General features: G+C 43.8%; 1 protein-coding gene across 2 annotated transcripts; it reads right to left on the bottom strand.

Annotated features, from left to right (window-relative positions):
• Nucleotides 1–896: 896 nt before the first annotated feature.
• On the bottom strand, nt 897–19,159 carry PSTK (phosphoseryl-tRNA kinase). 2 transcript variants are annotated; one of them, XM_064595400.1, is made up of 7 exons: nt 18,466–19,159; nt 10,200–10,984; nt 8,008–8,299; nt 7,571–7,769; nt 4,740–4,815; nt 4,151–4,244; nt 897–1,429 (listed from the first exon to the last, which is right to left on the bottom strand). In XM_064595400.1, exons 2-7 carry the CDS (start codon nt 10,503–10,505, stop codon nt 1,230–1,232), a joined length of 1,167 nt encoding a protein of 388 aa, XP_064451470.1. In that variant the 5' UTR covers nt 10,506–10,984; nt 18,466–19,159; the 3' UTR covers nt 897–1,229. The 2 variants fall into 2 exon arrangements, with proteins under 2 accessions (XP_064451470.1, XP_064451471.1); XM_064595401.1 differs by having other exon boundaries at nt 10,290–10,984.
• Between the last annotated feature and the right edge of the window lie 69 nt (nt 19,160–19,228).

Raw genomic sequence — 19,228 nt, 5'->3', positions numbered from 1 at the left:
GATTTTACTAATATGTAGCTACAACTTCTTGAAATTCAAGTAAAGGCTAGGCTTTTACTTTGAATATTTTCCAGTGCTATTTCATTTTAGAAATAAGTGTTTGCCATTCATCTGCAGAATTGTTTGACAAAGGGAATATTACTTAAGAAATGTTGGATAAACCTCATTTTAAGTTCTACAAAAATATTTATCAAGTGGATGTATTATTTAAAAAAAAAAAAAAATTCCCTGCTAAGGACTTTTTCATTAAATAGTCTTAGAGGGTATATGATTTCTAGAACTTGTTTTTGTTAATATGTACTTTGATGTAAAGAACATATTTTGTATGCAAAACATAAAACTTGAGTATGGTTGCAAAACACTATATTGTCTAGGGATTCCAGAGAGCAGTTCAATGCTGAAATAACTATATCTAGTCTGTAGTTCCTATTGTGAATGAAGCTTTGCTTTTGTAATACATGAATAAAAATAATAACACTTTCTATTGATCTCGATTTTTCTTCTTTAAAAACTAGGATCCAGTTTTTTAGTAATTTTCCAGTATGTAAACTGTTAATAAATTTAAAAAAAGAAGGTTTTATGGCTACATTGGTTTGACTCTGTAGAATGCCTTACCCATGAGAAGATTGGTCACATGAGTTAAAGACAAAAACGGCTCCATGCATCCACATCTTGTCTCCTTCCTTGTCTTTCTGCTTTCCTGAGGAACCATTCAATAAGACCCCTGTCCCCACCATCCCCGCCCTCAGGGTTTGGCACATAAATGAGGATGCCTGCCTGCCTGCCTCTGATGCCTAATTATCCATGTCATGTCTGGCAATCCATGTCATGTCTGGCAAGTGGCTGACTGAGGTTATTTCTGTTATGACAAACGGATCTTTAGAATGGACTGTTGCTTTTTTAAATTTATTTTTATTTATTTATTTTTTTAAGATTTTATTTATTTTTTTGACAGACAGCAAGAGAGGGAACACAAGCAAGGGGGAGTGGGAGAGGGGGAAGCAGGCTTCCCGCAGAGCAGGGAGCCCAATGCGGGGCTCGATCCCAGGACACCTGAGCCAAAGGCAGACGCTTAACAACTGAGCCACCCAGGTGCTCCCTGCTGCTTTTTTTTAAATAAGTCTTTGGCAATTCCCATCACTGGGAGAGAAAACGTCCAGTAACACAAAATTGTTTTAGTTCGCAAAATCTTAACCAATATCAGACATTTGATCGGAAGTTCAGAAGTTTTAATGCGGCTTTGAAAAATATTTCTGGACAATGTTGTCTTTCTTATAATGAAAAAAAGAAATAACATCTGATATGTGGATGGTTTGTTGAGAGCACAGGTATTTTTTGTTTCCATGTCGTAGGTCCTCCAAAAACTCGGCTTTGAGCTTGTTGAGTTCTTCTGCTAGAAGCTTCAAGTTGAAAGGAAGCACTTGTTCATCTAAAATGAAAAGATACTCTCAAAATTATTTGTGTAAACTAAATCAAGTTGGGCTGTCTGATAACATCAGGAAATGAATTTGAATACTTGACACAAACCAATCAGATTATTCTGTTAATAATCACAGTCGAGTAGGTGTACTATAGAAACAAAGGTCCCATTCATGTGATAGCAAACAAATCTTTTCAAGACCTGGCTATGAAATGCGTGAGCAGAAAAGATAAGCCTGAAAAGGATTTTCGTTGTTGACAAGATAGTTGATTTAGAACCTTCTTGAACTAACAGGTAGTAAGGCAAAAAAGCAGAACTAGGAAATGACAATTTGGTTTGAAACTGATAAATCTCTAGAGCAGTTGTCTAATCTATAACTTCCTACAGTGATGAAAATGTTCTGTCCTACTCAACTCAGCAGCCACCAGCCATGTGGGTAATGTGACTGAAACAAAACTGCTTTGTTATTAAACAGCTTTACAGAAAACTGGCACACCATACACTCTATTCATTTAAACTACGATTCAGTATACTTGCAGGTACGTGCACCTATCCCCACAGTCCATTTGAGAACATCTCATCGTCTCAGAAACGTGCGTCCATTAGCTCCCACCCTCCTACCCCAGCCTCCACCCCACTCTAAATCCCTAAGCAACCACTAATGTACTAATGGGGCTCTAGATTTCCCCCTTCTGGGCATTTCACAGGAGGGGACTCAAGCAACGCGGCTTTTTGCGATGGCTTCTTTCACTCTGCATACTGTTTTCAAGGTTCATCCTGGCTACTAGGAATAATGCTGACACAAATCTTTGTGTACACATATTTATATGAACATGTGTTCTCAATTCTCTTGAGCAGATACGTAGGAGTGGGATGGCTGGGTCCCCTGGTAACTCCGTTTAATCGTTTGAGGAACTGCTCGGCTGTTTGCCAAAGCAGCTGCACCATAGCCAGCAGCAGTGGACGAGGGTTTGCATTTCTCCACATCCTCACCACCGCTTGCACTTGTTGATTCTGGCTGGCCTAGTGGGTGTGCAGTGGGATCTCGTGGTTTTCATTTGCATTTCCCCGAGGACTACGGATACGTGTATTTTCTTATGGTTTGGCCATTGAGATGGAGAAATGTCTATTCAGACCCTCTGCCCATTTTTAAAATTGGATTGTCTTTATTGCTGAGTGGTAACAGTCCTTTACCTCTTTTGGATACAAGTCTCTCATGATCTCCAAGTGTTCTTCCCTGATACGTAGGCTGTCTTTTCACTTTCTTGATGGTAGGAGAAATGAATTTCTAATTTCATTTAAGTATGGACCTAGAAGCTAGTAGCACCGCCCTCACCTAAATAAATAAGTAAATGTGTATTGTAATGGGTGGGAAATGAGTCAAGAGGGATTTGGGCATAATCCTATTCCCCCTTCGCCCCTTCTCTTCATTTTATATAGAAGGCAAGAAAGGCAAATGGTTGAGAGAGAACTCCTGCAACTATCTTTCTCTATCCTAATTATGCTGCTGTTTGTTCCAGGCCTTTGGTTTTCAAACTTTGGACTGTAACCTACCGTGAGATGTAAGCTGCAAGCAGCGTTTTTCTAACATGAAATCAAACAGAACATAGTAGAGCCCACTACACATGTGAGGGTTTTGTGAAACTTGTTGCTACACACGCATGTGTTCGTGTACTGGGCTACACCCTAGGGTACAAGATAAAATCTGCTTATGGATTGTATGAAAAACACCATATGGTTAGTGTACTGTTTGCTTTCCCAACAGTTCTAAGCTTTTGTAAAGGTATTAATGATCAATGCTGGTGATGTGGGGAGCCTAAAAGAAAGCACGCACTGGAGTCAGACTTGACTCTGAACCCAGGCTGTCCAAGCATCTCGTAGCTGTTCAGCCTTGCACCAGTTACTTGATCCTCCCAGAACCTTCATGTCCCTATCTGTAAAACTACACTCACCTCATGGGGCTGTAAAGACTGGCAACACTGAGCACATAAAAGCTCAAGAAATGTTAAGCTAACGATAGTTTTTAAATCAAAATTTAAATAAAGCAAGGAGTTCAATATTTAAAATCTGAAGGAGTTATTTTCTAGAACTAGCACATACTCCATTCAAGTTCAGACAGACAACACACTGAGCTTGCCGATTTGACATGTGGCCCTTGACCACCTCTCTTCGTTCCTTACTTCACCCGACTTAATTGCCACTTTTCTGCTCTAGAACCTACCAGACAACTTCACCTCTGGGCTTCTGCATTTGTGGCCAGTGCCTGGAACGATCTACTATCAGATGACTGCATGTTTGCTCTTTCTGTTCATTCATATCTCGGCTTAAATGTCATCGCTGAGAAGCCTTCCAGACTACCCTTTAAAAAGAAGCTCTCCCATCACTCTACATTGCCTTTCCCTATTTTATTTTTCTTCAGGGCACCAGCAGATACTCATGTGCTTGTCTGTCTGTCCGTCTGCTCAGTATAACATTCTGCTCCCTTCTGATGCCCCAGTATCTAGAATAAAGCCTAGTACAGAGTCACCACTCAATAAAAATGTATTGGATGGATGAATACCCTGTTCTAGGGGTAGAATTTTTAGTTTTTATATAACCACGTTGCATACTGAAACTGAAAACATGATGTAAACGTTAGGACTGAAAGCTAATAAACTACCCAAAGTGTCAAGGAGACAGGAATAGCAGCAAAGTCATATCAACTAAACCCCATTCAACTACCCAACATACCTTTTGCTTCCTTCATCGTCTGAGAGACAATCCTTCGGAGCGTCTGGTCAGCTTGATGCAGAACGTTAGTTGAACAAATAATTCTGTCTGATTCCTATGTAACACAGACATCGTTATTGGAAGTTTTAGAAAAGGACGGCTAAAGTGTGACACGTATTTGATAAGATGAAAAGGAAAGTGAAGATGGTTTTTCTGTTCCAGTTGTCCTTCCCTAGAAGATGGGTCCCATCTAGATAGCGGCTGCTGGTAAATGTCTAGTAACAGGCTCTCCAGAAACAAGACAAACACAACCTGTTTCCAGTGTTTGTCAATGTCTCTGGTGCATGTATTCCTGTCCTTGCCCATTTCAAGTTACCAACGCCAATATAATGGCGACAGGCTCCAACATTTCTGAGAGTTTGACAACTGGCTCCGACCAGCTGACGCACCACCGCAGCCAGGAGTCAGAAGCTGAGAGCTGCCAGGACGCCACGGCAGTGACAGCATTTTCCACATTTTACTCAGAGTTTACACTCAGCTCAAAAAGACATTCATTCCTTCGGAAAGCGGTGCCTTCCCATGTATACTAAATCTATACTGGAAGATTTACCTTTTGTTCCACATTGTCCTCAATATATTTTACTGGATTTTCCAAAGCAGTAAGCAATAAATCAGTCAACTTCAGGCTATGAGAGAAGGGGAGATAAAATAAATCCTTATATCAAACATCTTTTTTTAAAAGAACTGGTGTTTATGAATACTAAATTGAATTCTAGAGGAATAAATGTGCTATAACCCCAAGATCCTAAGCCAAAGGGGAAACGCGAAATGATTTGGAAGCTACTTTCTACTTGCAAAATCTAAAAGTAGAAGCCCAAAACAAATTATAAGGCAAAAGAATCCCCTTATTTAAAAAATATTAATTTCCTAAAACATTTCAATAAGCTTTCGAAAGACATCCTCTCTTGTCCCTCATTAAGTGCTAAACTTTAGGCTACTACAGCTCTATTTTATTCTCTAAAGAAGGATACTTGGTCTGTACTTTCTGGCTTCTGCTTGTTTACTGGATGTAGGTTAGCGAAGTTATTCACTGGTCAAGGGGCCACGGAGTGCTGAGGCAGAATTCATTCATTTAACAAGATTTTATTGAGTATCTTCTTATATGAAAAATATACAACCATGTATGTGAGACTATGTGCTAAGCTGGAGGGGGGGGTACAGTGAAATCCCTATCCTCTCTAAGCCTGGTAATGATTCCATTGTCTGTCTCAATAATTAAGCAAAAAATTATAATTTTAGATAGTGACAAGTGTTTGAGTAAAGACCATAAACAAAGTGATGGTGTTAAGAGAGTGACTGCTTAGTCCAATGAACACTCCTCACATTAGTTAGGATGGTCAGGAAAGTCAATCAAGCATAAATAAGTGGGGAGGGTAGAGGGGACAGCAAGTACAAAGGCCCTGAGGCAAGAAAAAGCTCCTCCTGTTCATGGAACAAAGGCCAGTTTGGTTGACAAGCAGCAACGGGGGGAAAGTAGCAGGATATGAGGTTGCAAAGTTAACTGGGTTAGAACACGTAATTTATGGTGAGGAGTTTAAATTCTACTCAGAGTGCAGAGCGTGGCACTGAAGCAATTTAGGCCAGTGTGAGTTAAATTTCAACCTCAAGATGATCTTTCTCACGCTGGAAAGAGCCAGGTTCTGGAGTGAGTGAGACTGCACTGGGTCCAAACCTTGGGTCTGCCACTTACTACCTGGATGTGTTACCTTACTTACCTGGGCCAGTTACCGCATCTATAAAATGGGGATAATCTATTTATCCTCAAGAGTTGTTTGTGAGGATTGAATGAGATTAAACATATGACGTGTTCAGAACATGCCCGATACATAGTATCTGCTGTTGCTCTGAGTAGTAACACTATTAGCCGTAATGGTGGATACATAGTAGTATCTTACGAAAGCCTGGAGAAGGTACATTTGTCAGATCATCTTTCAACTTCCAATACAGGGCCACCAGGTTTCAAACAACCCCTTCACTGATGCTGTAACTATTCTGGACCTGTGAGAACAGGCGGCCAGGTTCTGAAGACCCAAGACAAAACAGATTATGCTGTGTTGGCAACAGCATGGGAGAAACTCACACTCTTCCTTGCTTTTAGGAAGAACTGGCCCTCACTGGTCTCAAAGCATTGATAACATTAGGCCATTCTCACGGGATAGATATCTTGATGCCTCAACCAGCCATTCAACTTCCAAAGGAAAAAATTTTAAGTGTTCCGGAATGAGTAGCAATCAGCTGGTTATGGGCCTGCTCAAAATTTCAGGATATTAAAAGTTAAAATTAGAAACCTCAGCAGTAGCTCATTTCATAAACCCTATAAACAATAGTCTCTTAAATCCATTTTTTTTTTTTTAGTATATTCAAGTATATATTATGAAATGCATGGAAAACTGTATCTTGGGAACCAAACATTTTGAGGAATAAATTTTAAAAATTAGCGTTTTAAAAACTGCTGATCCAGGGCGCCTGGGTGGCTCAGTCGTTAAGCGTCTGCCTTCTGCTCAGGTCATGATCCCAGGGTCCTGGGATCGAGCCCCACGTTGAGCCCCTTGCTCAGTGGGGAGTCTGCTTCTCCCTCTCCCTCCGCCTGCCGCTCCCACCACTCATGCTCTTTCTCTCTCTCTCTCCTCTCTCTCGTCTTTAAAAAAAGTAAAAAAAATAAAAACTCCTGACCCCCTGTGGACAACAGCTAGGCAGGGGCTGAGGAAATGTAGGCAATAGAGCTCTAGAACTCTGCTATGATACGATAACCACTAGCCACAGGAGGTTATTTAAGTTTAAAGCAATTAAAATAAAATTTAAAATTCGGGCCATCAGAGGCGCTGTCTGTTTCAAGAGCTCAGCAGCCACTCCACTGGACAGTGCAGAGGACATTCCCGTCATCCGTGAAAATTCCATCACAAATGTGCTGCCGCAGAACTCTCGAGACACAGATCATGAACGGAAGCATTAGCACCACAGCCCCCGAGCCTCCCACACACGCAGCGGTGCAACAATAGGGAGGTTGAAGGCAAAATTCCGACTCGGCCACTTCCACCCTTTTTCTTTCTAGAAGAAGATTACTGGGCAACCTCTTTAGACTGTGTTACTTGAGCAAGAGTTTCAAAGATGCACCCTAGTCTGCATTCCCTGTGCGGATCTCTTGCGACAACACAGTCTTAACGAGAGTACACGTTTGCACGCACACATCTCCGCTGCCACAAGCTCGACGGCTCTGGGCAAACAAACTTTCTCACTCGGTTGCCTCTTCTCCGTAAAGGGAAGGTAACAATCTCTCTCTAAGGCTTGTGTAGGGATTAACCGAGTGGACATGAGTCAAGCAAGGAGCACTGTGCCCGGCTCAGGGAGGTACCCGGTGAAGGTCGGCTTCGCGTGGGATACCTGGCCTCAGAAGAGCACGGGGTACTCTGAATTGTGAGGCTGTTGTGTTCCCAAGCATTTTTCCCAGGGTTGGGCTTCTCTATCTTTCTTGCCATCAGGTGAATGGTCTCGGTAGGCAGTGGCCGGCATCTCTGGCCATTCCTCTGTAAACAGGTCTCGAGAGAACAATCTAAAAAGAGCTGGCAAAAGCCTAATGAATCTGAAAACATAACATTAAACCACAGAATTACTGGTGCACTGTTTTTTTCCAAAATGTGACATAAACAAATTAGACAAATTATCCCGGCTGCAGCAGGAAAAACCATTTGCAGTGCTGAACATCTAGCTTTGAGAATTAAGTAAATCAATACTAAATTCCCGATCCAATTAAATTCTAAGAACAGTAGTGATTTTGATATGCAAACAAATGTCTGTAAGAAAAAAAATATTTGAATTACATTTCCGAGCCAGTTGGTAGACTTCGTATCTCATACTTTGATAATAAAAGTTGTCATCTAAAATCAAAAACAAAGGTCTAGAAACAGCAATCTTCGTTAAGAGGTAGCAAGACTGGGTGTCCAGCGCAGCAGAAGATATCAGATCTTGATCCTTTAAGCAGCTTATAAAATCCTCCCACAGGGCTGCAGTCCTGTTGGGTGGGACAGACATCTGACACCCGTTAATGACAGCCATCAAGAAGTATTCTAGGTACTTCAACAGTTCCTGTCGAAGCAATTTCCATTGGGATGGCTACAAAAGACGGAAGAATTACAATTTACATTAGGTTCTGGCCAGTAGGGTGGTCACGATTAATTGCCACCCGCCGTACAGGGACATTTCAGCTCACAGCGCTAAACCATTTGGAATTCTCTGAGCACAACTTCTTCTGTCATGCCTCCGTATCTCCGTGTATATATGGTTTTCTCTGCCCAGAAACTCCTACTCACTGATGTTAGTCCTCTGAAGTCTCCTCAGACTCAACCACGCAGCGGGCAGCTCATACCCTCCCTTGCCTACGTGACATCCTGCTCTGCATATAGCGGGTCTCTACTCTAGCAGAGGGTGTAGGCATTTGTTTGCACATCTCTATTTCTCTGCTAGATCAATCGTCCGTCCACTGTTACCCTCCAGGAGAAATGAGGAGCCAAAATCAATATCCTGCCGAAATAAAATAGTTTGGCTTAGATATACCTATGCTGGTTTGCCCTTGAAATGAGAAAAGTTGTGGACAGAAAAGATCAGCTGAAAGATGCCTGGGTCAAGATGAAAAGACTTCAGGCTTTGGGGATGGGGAATGACCGAGAAGGTAGACTGAAGGAAAGAGAATAACTTGAGAATACAGGTAATCTTGTGCTGCTCAAGCACTGTGGACAGCAGGGACAGAGTTATGAGGTCCAGGCTGGAGAGAACACATAGGAACACGAGATAAGGATCCCTCTCCCGCCTGTCCATGCCCTGCCACATCACTGAGATTACAACACATGTAACAAATACATCACCTAAACCTACTAAAAAGGAAACAAGATCACTTCCTAGAAGGTGAGTTTCCTACCCATGGTGACTAGGTGAGTCCCGTGGCCTTCGTCTGTAGGGAGGAGTGGAAAAAATGTAATAAAAGTGAGGAAAAAGCCCAGCAAATAACGATTCCTATCAACAACTTTCAGCTTTCACTCAAGTGGTGAAAATACTATCATCCAACTAAATCTAGTGCTACCAGGGACTTGATACCGCATTTACCTCACAATGAAACAAGAATAAGGAAGTATATATAATTTTGCTGGAGCAGTCCAAAATGTTTCCATCCACCAAATGAACCGTATTTGTACATACATATTTACAGAGTGGAATCACATCATACTTGCACGTTATTTAGGTGCATCCATCTACACTAGGGTATTAAACGACAAATATATTTCAGTTTTTCAGAATCTGTCATGTCAAAGAGGATTTGGTCTAGAGTGAGAAGGAGATGGGTGACATGACTCTCCCCTCAGAGATCTGTTTTCATACGCTTCTCCACGGGGATGCATCTCGCTGTGCTGAGTGTGATTTGAAGGCTTAAAGGGAAGTGTGTACTTGGAACATACAAGCTGGTCACTAAACAGAAGCCCATTACTTCATCTGGTGGTCAACTAAGAAACAACCATCTTTTCCTATGCTGGCAGAGGAAGATTTAGCCTGAGATGAATGAAGAGTGAGCTTCAGAGGCCAGGCCCTTCATTTTACAGCCACTCTCTATTACCATGGGAGGGACTCTAGGAATTTTGTTATTTATAATTCTGTATCCTTTTACTTAAAAAACTTTCCGCAAATTGTATAAACTTAAAGATCCACAAAGATTCGCCCATGGCTGGATGTTAAACCGGCTGTGTTGAAATTTTTAAGAGATTCCGCCCCTTCCTAAGAATACTCTTCCTAAAGGATTTTTCAAGAGCATTCCTGACCAGGGGGGGTGGGGGTTCCATCTTCACGCTGACATAACCTAAAGCTGTCTTAAGCCTCACTCTATAGAAGATACAATACTTACATGCCCCAAATAGACATATAAATCTCTACAATGAATCACTTTAAGATGGCGTCAACATATTCTGTATTAAGCCAACTCCACTCTTCTCGAACCCCGGTCTCTCCCCCTCCGTCAGGGACGCACCTCCCACACCAGGTGTAGTCCAGCATTTAGTGGGAGCCCCTTCGTTTCCTTCCAAGACAGGGGTCTAGGCCCCGCCCCTTCCGTACTGACCAATGGCCGCGCGCTCGCCTCCTCCAGGAACGCGTCCGGCATGACGTCATCATAGGTGACGACGCCGACGGCCCAGCCCCGCTCCTGCCGTAGCCGGTGGCTGAGGGCCCGCGCCAAGGTCGATTTTCCTGCTGCCGGGAGGCCGCAGAGAAGGCAGAGGCCTATCTCCCGCGGTCCCTCGCTGCGCGCTCCTCTGGCGTCCTCGGCGGTCTTCATGCTGGCGCCGGAGCCGGAAGGCGGCTGGGAACGCCGTCTCCGGAACCGTCCGCCCAGCGCGCACGCGCAGTCTGCCGCAGCTGCTGCGCCGCCTGGGGCCGGGAGGGAACGGCGGGCGCGTCTTCCAATCCCGACACGGTGCGCGGCCCGGCGGTCTCCGAGATCTCCCCGTGGTCACCGGAACGGCTGGTGCCGAGCTCTTTGTGGGGCGAGTCCTCAAGGCTGGAGAGACCACGGCGATGCGTTTCCTAACTCCTGGACGTTTCCCAAAGGGTCAGAGAGTTGGACTTAGGTGGTCAGATTTATCCTCCCTGCTGGAAACTTGCAAGCCACTGGGAATTGCACCTCGTTAAGGCGAGGTCCTTGGAAAATCCCAGAACACACTTTGAGCGTCTTCCCCCAGCAGTCTTTGAAAGGTCAATTGCGGTTAGAATATATGGCGAAGTTGACAGTCCGACGCCCGAGCTCCGTTGCCCCTCCTAAATGTGACAGGTGGAGGGCAAAGTAAATATTAGGTACTGCGCCCTGAGCTGCAGCAAGTGTGAGGAAGTGGAGGCAGGATAGGAACATCCCTAGACCTCCGTTCCAATGTATTCATGCAGAGGACAGTAGGTATTTTAGTGTTAAAAAAGAAATACTAGGCTGTGGGGAGGTATAAAATTCCTTCTATGGGGTTGTGATATGGAGAAGTTGAATTCAGATTCTAACTTTCACCTCAAAGGGGATTACTTCTTAGTCATAAAGTGGTGTGTTCAAAATGTGTGCAAATGAGGTTAGAATCAATAAAAGGGGGCAAAATACAATCAGTAGTGCAACGTTAAATCTGATATAATTTAACTACAGAGCATGTACACATACATTTTCTCTTGAAGGTGAGCCATGAGTTAAGCATACTCTTCATTTCATGACATTTGGTCATTGGTCCAGTGCAAGAACGAGAAAGGTATGTTATCATGCCAATGGGGCAGCAAGCCCAAGGTCCCCAGCTGAAAGGGAGTTTAGGGGTGGTTGCTGAGTCAGAGTGCCCAAAGCTCGAATGGCGTCAGCAATGAAGATACAGAACTTTGGGCAGAAATCTAGTTCATTAATTGAGCCTGAACCGGTAGCTGTTTGGAACTTAAAAGCCTTGCTTACTGACAGTGTGTGTCTCTACCTCCTTTGCCTCCAACCTCAGTTATTTAAGGAAAAAGCTGAGTAGACCAAGAACTTTGGGGAGGGAAACTTTCATTGCTGTTAGATTCTAGTACCCATATTCAGACTGATCTAATCTTTGGTGTCACTGCAGTAGTTACAGGGGGCAACAGATGGGACCAAAAAGCAACCTCATCCTCAAGAGACATTTGTGGCCCATTTTACCTCACATACAAACACATAATTTGAAGGGGCACAGGTCACTCCTATTTAGGATGTTAAACTTGATTTAAATCGCTCCTAGATTGTCACATGGCACTGTAAGTGCAGCTCAATTGTCCTCATTCTGTCCCTTCTGATCCTCAGAAACAAGGAGGCTGGTCAGTAACCATACTGGAACTGTCACTCTGCTTTGAACTTGGGGAGAGACTGCTTGACAGACCTCACCTTCCTAGTTGTCAGTTCTGCCCCTCAGAGCCCTACGCATTGTACGGGACCTTTGCTTTGACTACCACATAGATCGTAGGAGGTGCTCAGCACCCAATTCCAATTTTTGCCTCAGCTAATTGTCCCATGTTGGAGGCTGTTCACTTGTTTCTTCTCACAAGAGCTTTCGATTCACTTTGACTCAGCTGCCTGTTCCAAAAATGTTAAATGTCCTTAAGAGGAACTATATTCATCTGAGAGCAAGTGAACACAAAGAGCAATGTGTTGACTCCTCTGGGTTTAAGTTTCCTGATCTGTATAATGAGTGAAGTCTTCAAAAGGGCACTTAGAAAATCTGAGATTCCACCTTCTGAATCCCCAGTATCTTCAGAAGCAGGTTTCCTCCTCTGGTTAACACTTTTCTGCGAACTCAGCACTCAAGTTCTTCAGTTGCTAACAGAAACTGCTAACAATCTAGCCTGCCAAAGCCCAGATTTCCTTAATCACAGCAATGGTAGTTAAAACCTCACTCCTCACCTCTTTTGCCAATTTCTTTTTTCTTTACTAATTCCTAGAGCTAAGCCCTTTCTAGTCAGATTTTTTAAAATACCTTGACCTGGGGCGCCTGGGTGGCTCAGTGTGTTAAGTGTCAGACTTGCTTTCGGCTCAGGTCATGATCTCAGGGTTGTGGGATTGAGCCCCACTGGGCTCCTCGCTCAGCGGGGAGTGTGCTTGAAGATTTTCTCTCTCCCTCTGCCCCTCCCCCCTCTCAAATAAATAAATAAATCTTTAAAAAAAAAATCTTGACCTGCTTTACCTTAACCCAAACATGGCGTTCCAAGCATGGCATTCACAACCTCTCCAAACTCTCACTTTTCATTACTGAAATAATGAACTAAAACATGTTATTCCATAACCCAGTAGACATTTAGTAAGTGCATGTCCCCTCAGCTGCCACCTCCTCATGGGCCTGTTGAAATGAACTGCCTTTCTTTGCTCTCCAGTGAGGTATTTGTTCATACCCATTTCAAAAACTCCTATAAATTTCAGGCCAGTGTAAAACTTGTGCGCTTACTGGCTCCTTTTCTATACTATCAATATCATTTCCAGTTGAATCATCTTCAAGTCACCAATCTTATCTTCCTATTGATTTTTTAAAAAACCTAACAAAGGTAGCCTAAAATGTGAGCCAGATACTGAAATGTTACCAGACCTTGAACTAATCTTACAATGAACTAATCTTACAATATGTAGTGTTTTTCTGATTTCTCAAAGGCCACTCTGCCCCTGGGATTGTGAGGTGAGTAAATGTGGTATTGTGAAAGTGAGTAAATGACTTACTGTACTGAAAGTGGGTACTTAGACCCAGAATAATCATTGATTTCATTAAGCCTAAGAACCACCAAAGTGGCTGAGAAAAGACCACAGGTGTAAGAAGCAGTTCAGCTAAGATAAAGGAAGATCTGGGGCAACCTCTGATTCATAGTAATAATGATGGAACAGATTTCAATGTCCTGGTTTCTTAAGCTTTCAGAACAACTCTCTTGGAAGAAAACAATTCCAATGAGCTTTCTCACTACTTCCTTACTTCCTATGATTGTTATATATTTTAAATACTTATAAAGATGTTTAAAACAAACTCCTCAACCATCTTAATAAATGAGCTTTATTTTAACACTGTGAAAATTACTCTATGTTTGGTACTGGTGTACCAGATACTGTGTTAAATGCTGGGTAGCCACACATAAATAAAGACATCTCCTGCTGTTAAAAAAAAAAAAAAGCTCATAGTTTATTTGAGGAAAGTGAGAAAACTAAAATGTCCACAGCATTTGGAGATAAATATAACTACCAATTAAGAAAATTTACCTTGGCTGTTCTTGTTATATCATATATAAAAGTACAGCTATCAGAGGTAAAACTGGTATAAGGATTTTATAGTTTCCCCTTATCCTGAAATCCAATATTATAACATATCCCTGGAGGAACATTAATAAACATATCCCCAAATTCTGTAATTTTGCATAAAGATGGGTACTTTTTATAGGAAGAATGCAGTATTCAAAATGAGTTATGAGCATATTATGTAGGATTTTTGATAGGTTACTTCTTCAGAACATGCAAGTGTCACAAAAACAACAAAAAATAGCCAAATACATCTTCCGGTTTATTTAGTTTGGATGCTACTTTCCTCCATTATAAATTTACCAAAAGAAGAGATGGTTCACCCAGAAGCCACTGCTGAGTTCCCAAGAATGTGGGATAAAACAATCCCATTAAATAGGTCCATTACGAAAGTTCATTTTAAGCCAGGTATTCTGAAGCTGGAGTGGATTTTTCCATAGATACCATTTTACTCATGCTGGTTACCTTTTCAATCTACTTTTTACTGGATTCATTCACATTAGTGTACACTACTGTAGATCCAAGCAGAAAAAGTTAATTTTTTTTAAATTATGAAGATAAAACATACAACCAAAATCTCTTTGCAGTTTTCAATAATTTAAGGGAATAAAGCGGTCTTAAAATGAGTGTTTCATGAAAAAGTGCTCAATATCGCTCAGCATCAGGGAAATCCAAATCAAAACCTCAATGAGATACCACCTCACACCAGTCAGAATGGCTAAAATTAACAAGTCAGGAAACGACAGATGTTGGCGGGGATGCGGAGAAAGGGGAACCCTCCTACACTGTTGGTGGGAATGCAAGCTGGTGCAGCCACTCTGGAAAACAGTATGGAGGTTCCTCAAAAAGTTGAAAATAGAGCTCCCATATGATCCAGCAATTGCACTACTGGGTATTTACCCCAAAGATACAAAAGTAGGGATCCGAAGGGGTACGTGCACCCCGATGTTTATAGCAGCAATGTCCACAATAGCCAAACTGTGGAAAGAGCCAAGATGTCCATCGACAGATGAATGGATAAAGAAGATGTGGTATATATATACAATGGAATATTATGCAGCCATCAAAAGGAATGAGATCTTGCCATTTGCAACGACATGGATGGAACTGGAGGGTATTATGTTGAGTGAAGTAAGTCAAACAGAGAAAGACATGTATCATATGATCTCACTGATATGAGGAATTCTTAATCGCAGGAAACAAACTGAGTGTTGTTGGAGTGGGGGGTGTGGTGGGAGGGATGGGGTGACTGGGTGATAGACACTGGGGAGGGTATGTGCTCTGGTAAGCGCTGTGAATTGTGCAAGACTGTTGAATCTCAGATCTGTACCTCTGAAACAAATAATGCAATATATGTTAAGAAAAAAAAAAAAGAAGAAGAAGGTAGCGGGAGGGGAAGAATGAAGCGGGGGAAATCGGAGGGGTAGACGAACCATGAGAGACGATGGACTCTGAAAAACAAACAGGGTTCTAGAGGGGAGGGGGGTGGGAGGATGGGTTAGCCTGGTGGTGGGTATTGAGGAGGGCACATTCTGCAGGGAGCACTGGGTGTTGTGCACAAACAATGAATCATGGAACACTACATCTAAAACTAATGATGTAAGGTATGGGGATTAACATAAGAATAAAAAAAATGAAAGTGTTTAAGAATCTGTTGTAAGGTACACACATCAACAAGACACAGTTATGTTATTCCTACCTACCTCATCCCTAATACCTCTATTTGTATTTTTTTTTAAGATTTTATTTATTTGACAGAGAGAGAGAGACAGCAAGAGAGGGAACACAAGCAGGGAGAGTGGGGGAGGGAGAAGTAGGCTTCTCGCCGAGCACGGAGCCCGATGCGGGGCTCGATCCCAGGACCCCGGGACCATGACCTGAGCCGAAGGCAGATGCTTAATGACTGAGCCACCCAGGTGCCCCCCTCTATTTGTATTTTTAAAGAAATCTCTTCCCTTAGTTTTATTTTTAAATTATTCTCTTTACTAAGACTCTAGGGTAGTGATGGTGGGCAGAGGTAGGGAAGCAAGAAAAGCATGTAACAATAGGATGGGGTTCTTTTTTAAAGCCATGCACACTATCCCCTAATAAAACTCTACAGGGGCACCTGGGTGGCTCAGTCGGTTAAGCATCCAACTCTTGATTTTGGCTCAGGTCATGATCTCAGAGTCGTGGGACTGATGCCAGCTAAGCACAGAATCTGCTTGTCCCTCTCCCTCTGCTCCCACCCCCACCCCCAAACCCAGGCTCGTGCTCTCTAAAATAAGTACATAAAATCTGGGCGCCTGGGTGGCTCAGTTGTTAAGCGTCTGCCTTCGGCTCAGGTCATGATCCCAGTGTGCTGGGATCGAGTCCCACATCGGGCTCCCTGCTCAGCGGGACGCCTGCTTCTCCCTCTCCCACTCTCCTTGCTTGTGTTCCCTCTCTCGCTGTCTCTCTCTCTCTGTTGAAAAATAAATAAAATCTTAAATAAAATAAGTACATAAAATCTTAAAAAAAAAAAAAACCCACAAAACCTCTACAACTCTCCCCACTTAGAATTTAAATGCTATTACTAATGGAAGACTAATTCTTGACATATACTGATGACCACAACTGTGTTGTGGTCCCTAAGATCACCCTGAGGTTCAAGGTTTGCTAGGAGGACTCAGAAAAGCTGTTATATTCATGGTTATGAGATATAACCATATCTTGTTGCTCTTTGTGCCTTACAACAGATTCTTAAACATGAAAGGATGCAGATTAAAACTAGAAAAGCAAAGGCACATAGGACAGAATCCAGGGGAGACCAGATGCAAGCTTCCAGTTGACTCCTCCCAGGGGAGTTGTAATGACAGCACTTAATTCTCCCAGCAATAATGTGTGACAACATGTGCAGAATATTGCCAACCAGGGAAGCTCCTCCGAGTCTTAGTATCCAAAGTTTTTATTGGGATGAGTCATATAGGCACAGAGCACCCAGGTGCTGACGTTAATTACTCAGTCTTCAACCCTTTCAGAAGTCAAATTAATAGAATGTGATCCTTCATCATAAATCCCATTGTTTAGCATGACCTAGATATGGGAGGGCCCAGGCCCCTAGTCAAAAGACAATTTTATCAAGCAGGATATTCCAACAGCTTAAAGGATATTTCCAGGAGCTGGGCAAGCGCCAGGTCTTTTTGGGAATGTGCAAGTTTTGAACAAGTTAATCCTTTTACTGGACAAAACAACTTCAGAATAAGAAGATGTCACATAGTTGATGTCATGGATGTGGGCACAGATTCAGCTCTAGATCAAGAGCTTCCCCATCATTTCTACATTTCCTCAGAAAGCTTGATTCCAGGCTGTTTTGAAAACTGCACAGAGTACAGCAATGTCACTAACCAGAACAGAGATTATAAATGAGATGGGGTGGGAAGCACCTATAAATGAGGGCTGGGGAAAAAGGGTAGGGAAGTCACTCTTTCTTTCCCATTCCTTCCCTAATTACAGGCCCAGCTGGAGGCAGGGTGAGAAGAAGGAATCCCTGGCAACTGTGGAGCCTTGCAAGAGCCAGAAGCAGAAGGGAGGAGAGGAAATACAACCCAAGTGGTACTTGCTGGGAGGAAAGTTAAGTTCCTATAACCACCTTGATGGGGAGTATACTCCAGGTTCCTCATCTTCCACCACCCCCAGGCTGATGTCTGATCATCCTGGCATCTCATCATCAAAAATTCTGTTAGGCTGGTTTAGCCAGAACTCCCCTGACCCCTGATGATTTCTCTTAGTAATTTTCCACCAGACTCCCCACCCTGCTCCTTGGGCATAAATTCCCACTTGTCCACACTATATTCAGAATGGAGCCTGGTTCTATATGGACCTCCTCCTCCTATTGCAATAGTTCTAAATAAAATCTGTTTTTACCATCCAGCCCTGGTTTTTCTTGACATAACTAAAAAGGGCAAGTATAGTACAGAGGAATTAGCTTAATTCTATGGGAAAGGGGATATCAGCTTGCTTTTGAATGATAAACAGGATATTCCCTACCTGCCCACAAAAGGGGCATTCCACGTAGAGGGGAAAATAGTGCAAGGTGGGGAGGCAGTATGTGGGAAGAGGCAGGCAAGAGTCACAGTACAAAGGGCTTTCTATGTCATGCTAACCAGTAAGGGTGACGAGGACATCAAGCACTAGAAGGGGCAGAGGGCAGTGCAGAGGATGGAATGGAGGTTATGAGAATGAAGGCTTATGACAGTTAAGAAACTCCAGGAATTGTCTGGATGAAAGCTAGTGCTTGAAAACAGAAGACTCCGTTGAAAACATTGATCTCCCTCCTTAAATTGAAGATTGGTGTTTTTGAAGAAAAGCGTATTTTCCTTTGGACTCCCCAAAATGTTAATGAACGAAAATTTATGACCGCAGGAAGCAGGATATATAGAATAGAAATACTGATGTAGACGACCTAGAATGAATCTGGAGGACTGAAAATCTTCGTAAAAGTCCAAGACCCTTTACATTTAAGGACTCTGGAACTTACCTGTGATCTAATTTCCTTTTTTCTTTCAAAAGATGAGAAACTCATCTGCACAAGCCTTTCCAGGAAAAGGGTGGTTGGAGGTGGTCGGGAGGCACGAGTTACGCTCCTCTCCTGAGGGGCAACTAGAAAGTTCCATCTGCTCCACGTTCCGGAACCCAAACCTTAGAAGGCCTTCAAGTCGCAGCTCAGAGGCGACCCCACCAGAGCCCTGAGGCCCCGCTCCTGCTCGCTCCTGCCAGGGCCAGGGCTGCGGACCACGGCTGCGGGGGCCGCCCCTGGGGCCCCGGTCTCCCGCCACCTCCCCTCCAGCGCTGAGGCCACAGGGAGCGAGGTCGGCCCGGTCGACATCCCGCCCTCGCGCCCGCGGGGCACTGGCTCGGCCACGTCCAAACCTCCGCCTGCTACAGCCAAGCTGCCGGCGGGCACGCACCCAGCGCCCGCTCGCTCCGCTGCTGTCGGCGGCAAGGCCGCGGCGTCCACTGCAGACACAGCGACGGTCGGCAGCAGGTCCTCCGGGGCGCGTGCAGCGACCGCACCACTCCTACCGGACCACCGACTCTCCACAGTGGGCCGACCGTCCCGGGCGGCCGGCAACCACCGTCCACAGAGCCTGCCACGTCCGCGGGCCCACGTGCAAAAACCGCCCGGTTCCCGCGCGCCCGCGCTGCGCCTGCGCACACTTCCAGCGGTAGGTCCAGGTGCCGTCGGGGCGCATGCTCCGTCCTGGGGTTCTGCCCCCTCCGCCCCCCCTCCCAGTTTGGAA

The sequence above is a fragment of the Mirounga angustirostris genome, unplaced genomic scaffold, assembly GCF_029215605.1.
Source record: "Mirounga angustirostris isolate CCGP_5_RB_7025 unplaced genomic scaffold, mMirAng1.0.hap1 SCAF_6, whole genome shotgun sequence".
Taxonomy (NCBI): Eukaryota; Metazoa; Chordata; class Mammalia; order Carnivora; family Phocidae; genus Mirounga; species Mirounga angustirostris.
The sequence above is the reverse complement of the archived record's forward strand: the minus strand, read 5'-3'. Positions and strand labels throughout refer to the sequence as shown.